The following is a 7,148-nucleotide window of genomic DNA, read 5'->3' on the forward strand; positions in this document are numbered from 1 at the left end:
CACGAGATAATGCTTCAACTTTGCATTCAGAGTTCCTATCTCCAGAAAACGGCCTGAGCCCCCAACAGCCTTCCTTCTGCCCAGCAATCACACCTAGGGCACATGCTGTGCCCTGAACACATCATGCATTTTCTATCCCAGCGCCTTTGATCGTGCTGTTTGCTCTGTCAGGAATTCCCTTCTCCAGCCCCTTTCTAGACCACGGCCCAGGCTTCAAAGCCCAGGTCCAGGGTCCATTTCAGAGAAGTCTCCATCCTCTGATCCCACGTCACCCAGTGTGGATGAGCTGTATGCCAAGCTGGACTTTGGTGGGTGCTGTCTCTTTGGGGTGACTGTTATATCTCAGTTAGGCCTCTTGTCCTGGTTTAATTATTAGTAGTGTCCCTTTCACGCCCAGATGTGTTCCAGCTGGATGACAAGTTATATGGTCACCCTTCGTTGCCCCCACCCTTCTCTGCCCAACTGAAATCCTCTGGGCAGGATCCACACTGTCAGGGCCCAGCACAACACTCTGACATAGCTGGTAGTCATTCGCTCACACAAGTCACTTTTGAGGTGCACGTGGGACAAAGCAGCAGACAGATATGTCCCTATTCTCCTGACACATGTTGGAGGGGAAGGAAGGTAAGAAAACAAGATCACCTCAGAGTTACAAGTGTCATGGAGAAAATCATGAGAGGAAGGGAAGAAGAGACGGGAAGGGGTCCGTGGTGACTCTACAGACAGGCCAGGCAGGGAAGGCCTCTCAAGAAGCATTTGACTGAGGCCTGGAAACTCAGGGAGCCAGCGATGAGAATATCTGCAAGAAGCAAACTCCAGAGAGAGAAAAGCAAGTGCCAAAACCCTGAAGTTAGAAAGTGCAAAGTTTGTTTAAGGAGCAGCAGAGAGGCGAGTGTGGGGGAGTGAGGGGGAGTGATGGGAGATGGCTGCATGGAGTAGAAAATGCTGGGCTTTGTCAGCCACGATAAGGACTTAGGAGGGTTTTTTTCGCCTGCCAATGGAGGATTTTGGATGGGGGGAGTAACATGTTCTCAGTTATTTTTTCCCCAGACTGAAAGGTTTTTATTTTTTCATCATGCATACAGAAGACAAAGTGCCGACTCCTCCTCCAACTGGACAAAGGCACCTCATGAATACTCTGTTTAGAAGCAGAGATGTCAGTTACAGCAATGTCAATCACAACGTGGCCACTGGGGCTCAGAATCAAGACCATCAGAGTTACAGATTTATTTTTGGAGGTTATCCTCACAAAACATGAGGAACATGGGAACAATTTCCGGTCTTAAGTCCTACAAAACCACCCTATTCAAACTACTTCTAAGTACAGGGTGATATTAACAGACCACAACAACTTGATTACAATCCCGAATAGCTACAAAGTTTCCAAATGGCAGAGAAAGATTACACTGACATTCTTATAAATGTTCTCAACTAAAAGCAACAAGCAGGCGTGGACAGCTCAGTTTCCCCCGTCTGAAGAACCAGAGAAGGGGATGCCTAGGGTCTTCCTTAAAAGCAGCAAAATGAAAAACTATATATAGCAGTAACTTTCTACATACACAAGGTCATACCTGGACTGAGACAGCCTCTAAAGTTGCAGTGTTCTGTTATTCTTCTCATTTTAAAAACCTACTGGTCAATCAAAAAAGTTAGGAAGTGGGGCTCGCTCAGTGGTGTAGTGGTTAAGGTCACACGCTCAGCTTCAGTGGCCCAGGGTTTGTGGGTTCAGATCCCAGGTGCAGACCTACACACCACTCAAGCTATGTTGTGGAGGCATCCCACATGCAAAATAGAAGATTGGCACAGACGTTAGCTCAGTGACAATCTTCCTCAAGGAAAAAGAGTTAGATTGGCAATGAATGTTAGCTCAGGGCCAATCTCCCTCACAAAAGAAAAGTTAGGAAGAATCAAGGGGCTCTCCTCCCACCTCCCCATGGACTCTCAGCCATCTCTGCCTTTCTGGCTGGCTCTGGCCCTCCTGCACTCCCCTGCTGAGAGGACTTGCTCCTTTATTTTGTGTCAAGGTCTCCCCAGGGCCTGGGGAGCAGAAGACAAGGCCTTCCATGGGAAGGGGCCTGGATATGGTGACCCCCACAATTAAATGGAGACAGTCCTGAAAGCCTGCAGAGGGGGACTTGGTGGGGGCAGCTAGGCTCTTATACCTACAGGATCCCATGGGGGAGGTTTGGACCCGCTGGAAGAAGAAAGTAGAGTTGGGGCCAAAGTTAGTCTAAAATGACACAGCACGAAACAAAAACAGTGAACTATCTCCTCCCCTGGGGAGGCAGACGTCTTGGTCTCTCTGTTCAGCAGCCCTGCTCTTTCCCCCCTTAAAGATCCCAGGCCTTGCTGACGGGGGCGGAGCATGGGAGCAGAGCAGGCAAAGAGAGCCTGGGTAGCAGAAAACAACCTCCCCCTCTGCAGTCAACCAAAGACAGGCAAAGCCAACAAGAAAGCCGTCTCCTCAGCTGTCTGTGAAGAACCTTGCTGCTTCAGTTTATTTTCTGTTTCTGAGCTGTCACTTTAAAGAAAATAAAAAGATGTGCGATCTAGGCAGGTGCAGACAGCCTACATGACCAGAAACACCCCTCCCCAGCACCCCCAACCTGGCGGCCTAAAAACAGGTGGAGATGGTGGAGCTGGATTCTGTGTGAATCCAGTGACGGGCTCAGGGTAGTAGGCTTCTGGAAGGGACCTCGTTGTTGCCTTGCCTTGAGCAAATGCCCAGATATGCCGGTGCTGCAGAGTTCCTGAGGGTTTGGGAGCTCTTGTGTGCATTGGCAGGTGGCCCACCTGGGTCCACAGGCAGTTCTTGAGGGCCTTATAGACCTGGGAGCAGGTGACAAGATTAGTGGCAGCCTGGGCAAAACTCACGAGAAGGGCGATGGTACAGACCTCTGCAAGCTGACAGTAGGCCACAAGGTAGGATCAACACAGGGGTAAGAAGAGCAGCGTGGTCACAAACAATGCATTGCCCACTGCTTCATGCCCTTGACCTCACCCACGCCCAGCAGCCTTCTGCTGGCTGCATGCCCACTCTGCTAGATGCCCAACAGTCCAGTAGCCTGGCCTGTGGTCCCGAGGCCCTGGAATGTACAAGTCTGGTTGACAGCCAGCACCAAGTGCACCCATTTCATCTTGGGTGATGAGACTCAGCTTGCCACACAGTGTGCAGGACCAGCATAAATATGAAGCCCAGCACCTTGTAGCCTTGAAGTAGTAGGCCTCAAAGAGGCACTGGTCCTTCTAGCAATGACTTGTGGGTGCCCATGTCAAAAATGGGTGGGAAGGCCATGATCAAAGGTCCAGGACATGAAGATGATGGCCGTACATGTCCATAGCATTGGGTGCTTGAGTAGACACTGGCAAGTGACAGTCACGTGATGCATGAAGGCCACATGGAAACAGAAGGGCTTGGCCACGAAGCCCACAATCTTGGAGCTGCATCCACTGAATGTCCAGAGGGGCCAGAGTGCAGAGAAGAGAAAGCAGACAGCAGGGTGCCATCACTGGCCTAAGCACAGGTCCACAGGAGGCAGAAGGGAACCTTATGTAGGGGCCAGGTCCCAGGGCAGGACTCAGCCAGACTGGAACCTGTAGGGCCTAGAAGGAGCCTCTGTGGGCCACCTGGCGAGGCCTCGCCTGGCTCTGTGGGGCCTATCCCCCAGCAGGTAGTATTGCAGGGGGTTGGGCCACAAGTCCTCTTTAATGATCTGGGCAACCCTGTCGGCCTCTGGAAGGCTGTGCTGTGAGAACCAGCTGAAGAAGCTGCGGACAGTGTCTCGGTTCCTGTGTACCAGAGCAGGGGGTTCCTGGCCCCGGTGCCAGCGGATGCGAGTTGCAACTGATACTACCCGACCTGAGGATCTGCACTCATATTCCTTCACGATCACCTTGTTCCGGAAGTAGGGGTTGCTCCAAAAGCGGAACTTGAACTTGCAGCCAGTCCTGGCATGCCTGAGCTCCCTCACCTCCAAATTCATCAGGTAGCAGAGCATGTCTTCATCTCGGGGGCTGATCATGGCTGACAGCTGCGGGTGGTTCAGGAAGGCGGTGACCCAGAAGCCAGGAATATTCTGGATAATGAAGCTCCTACGGGCTAGGTGCAAGCGGCGCATGCGCCCAAACCTGCGCTCGAGTTGCAGGTAGGCCCTATCCGCGTGGGCGCTCACAGCCTCCAGTTCCCACTGAATGGCCTCCAGTGGGTCCACAACCGGGCCATCCAGGTTAAGGGGCCCCAGGCCCTCCTGCGCCTCCGCCTCCACCTCCACCTCCAGCTTCTCTTCCTCCACCAGCTTCTCCACCACCTCCATATCCTCTCCCACTTGCTGCTTCTCCACCTCTCCCTCTGCCTCCTCCTCGAAGATGGCGCCTTCCTTAGTCGTCACTTCCTCGGCCTTCCCGCCAGCTCCAACCCGAGCCCTCCACCCGTCTGCACCACAGGTTTCTGGGGCCTCATCTTCGATAAGGCCGTTTTCCGGGCTCCGGTCAGTCGCCACAGAGGCCGCTTCCCGGCGCCCCGGGGCAGGCCAGGCGGTCCCGGGGCCGGCTACGGGGTCGATGTGCCCGCGTCTCCCGGCTTCTCGGGCCCCAGCCGCGGGGCCCGGGGGCGCGCCCCCTCCCTGCGCCTGGCCGGGCGACGGGCGCGCAGCAGTTTCCACGTCCCTCGCACCCTCGTCTGCCATCACCTGCGGGAGCCTCTGGCCTGCAGGGGCTCGGGGCACGGGCGACACTGCAGGCTCCGCGAGAGGGACGGCTCGGCGGCTGGCGGTGAGCGCGGGCGGGAGGCGGGGAGATGCGGTCTCCTCCTCCCGGGGGCGCGCTCCGCCCCTCGCGCCCCCCCTTTCCGGATGTGATTTGCAAGTGTCCCCCGACTGCGGGGGTCGAGGGGCCTGGAGGCTTGGCAGAGGGGCAGGGGGCTGCCCGGTGGGGGTGCGACCGCGGGCGCCGGACACGACTGGCCCCAGCTTAGTAGGGCGCTGGCCGTGGAGGTGGAGTGAAGTGCAGGGGTGTACCAATAAAGAGCAGTTCCCAGCAGGCACCAGGGGTCAGGCCCAAACCTGGTCACGGACAGAGAACCTTCCATCACAGCCACCACTCCAGGCGGTTACTGTTGCCTGTATCTGCGTATTTGCGGTAGGCAGGTGGGAGCTGCCCGGCGCCCACCCCCGACTACGGCTTTGGGACAGCTGTAGGACCCTTGGAACTTTGCACAGGATAAATTAGCCGTATGCAGAGGGGTCATGAGGTATCCCTTGCACAGACTGACTAGACTCAGACTGGGCCCCGCAGATGATGGTGATTGTCGGGCACACGGAGGTGCTCAAATATTTATAAGAAAGGAAGAAACAAGGTCAGAGTAGAAGGATCTGGGGCAAGGGAAGCTCTCAAACACTGCCAACCAGGGAGCAAGTGGGCATCTGTCTGGTTTCCCTCACGTGAGGTGGATCCTTCTAGGCTGGTAGGCTGAAAGGTGGACATTGCTTCACCTTGTCCTAGGCCCGGGATCTACCCCTTGCTCTGTACCAGACATTTCACAAATGTGAACTCGTCTGAAGTACAGGGTCTACGCTTGGATAGGGTAAGATGGACCAGCCACTGCAGCCCTGATCCTGCAAATGCATCCACACTTCTGTCCTCTCAGCTCCCAAACCTGTGGCCTATAGAGGTCAGTACACCTAATGCCCATACCCACTCCATCCCCGATCTGGAAGTCCTTGCCACCTCCTACAGAAAGCCTTCAGCCTCCTCCCATCCAATGGAAAGGTAGCCCTGAGCCTCCAGGCCCATCCTAGGGTATGCACCCCCTAGAGGGCAAGGTGGATTCCCTTGGGGCCCTAGCTGGTATCCGACTCATTGGGGTGACAGTGAATATCTGTCAAGTAAATGGAAGGTCAAAGAGAGGAAGAGCCAGCCCACTGCCTTTGTACACAAAACACCTGTTATATTAACACTTGTTAACATTCCCTGGACTCTTGGGTTGGACTCGAGTGCCTTGCACTGCTTGGCTATGGACACTGGTTCCAAGCCACAGAAAAGCTAGCTCAGCCTGAGCGCTGGATGGAAGAATCTCAGTAGAAGAGATGGGGCCCAGGACAGTGATGACTACCTTGGTTAAAGACTGGCCAAGCAATGGCGTCAGGTGAAGACACGTCAGCCTAACAGTCTGTCTGAATCCAATGGGTAGGCACAAGTGTGAGCAAGGTCAGGTCCTAACTATCACCAGCTGTGCACCTTGGGCAGTGGATGACATCTGTCTTCTTGAACAACCAGCATCCATTCCTCATTCTAACAGTACCCCAAATTTCCTTTGAGAAATCCCTCCTCCCCTCGTCTCAGCCTTGTCATCACTGGCTTATAGTGACTGGTTTAGGGATGGCACAGAACCCCATCAAGCCCAATAAGATAGGTGATGCTTACTGGGGCTTCTGAGTAACAAGACTCCTCTCCTGAGAGCCTGAAAAGGGTCCCTTTCTTTTCATAGTCGGCACTGTGTGAGAATGACAGGTGTGGAATGGTGGCAGCATTCTACTCCTACACAAAGGGACAAGCCACTTTGTAGGGCCTGAGAATGAAGTCACAACTGCACAAGATAGGGCAGAGAGAAATAGGAATGCTAAGGCCAACCACGTTTGAGTCGCTGGGTCAATCCTAACCTAAAGAGTACCCTACATCTGGCATTTTCCGTTCTAAGAAATTTAATTGTTTAAGCGAGTTTTTTTTCCTCCCCAGATCCCCCCAGTACATAGTTGTATATTTTAGTTGTGGGTCCTTCTAGTTGTGGCATGTGGGATACCGCCTCAACATGGCCTAATGAGTGGTGTCATGTCCGTGGCCCAGGATCTGAACCCTGGGCCGCTGAAGCGGAGTGTGCGAACTTAACCACTAGGCCACGGGGCCGGCCGCAACGTGTTTGATTTTTCTGACCCTTGCATCCAGGATTATGATGTGATGCCACTTACCTCAAAGATATCCCATTAAGATCTTTCATTTCAAAGTACAAAGTTTGTAGGTGCTAATGTGAAGGGTTGTTACTATCTGCCTACACTCACCATCCCCTTGGATGGTAAAGATGTCTGGAGATTCCAATTCTTCCCCAGGCTCTCTCCACCCCTTTCCCAATCAGACAGGTTCACAACTTCCAAACA

The 7,148-nt window shown here is 53.9% G+C and overlaps 1 protein-coding gene across 1 annotated transcript; it reads right to left on the bottom strand.

The window, feature by feature from the left end:
- Window positions 1-1,212: 1,212 nt before the first annotated feature.
- On the bottom strand, window positions 1,213-4,997 carry LOC139078211 (putative testis-specific Y-encoded-like protein 3). Its single transcript, XM_070589103.1, has one exon. The coding sequence runs from the start codon at window positions 4,683-4,685 to the stop codon at window positions 3,579-3,581; it is 1,107 nt and encodes a 368-aa protein (XP_070445204.1). The 5' UTR covers window positions 4,686-4,997; the 3' UTR covers window positions 1,213-3,578.
- Between the last annotated feature and the right edge of the window lie 2,151 nt (window positions 4,998-7,148).

This window comes from Equus przewalskii, chromosome 21, assembly GCF_037783145.1.
Source record: "Equus przewalskii isolate Varuska chromosome 21, EquPr2, whole genome shotgun sequence".
Taxonomy (NCBI): Eukaryota; Metazoa; Chordata; class Mammalia; order Perissodactyla; family Equidae; genus Equus; species Equus przewalskii.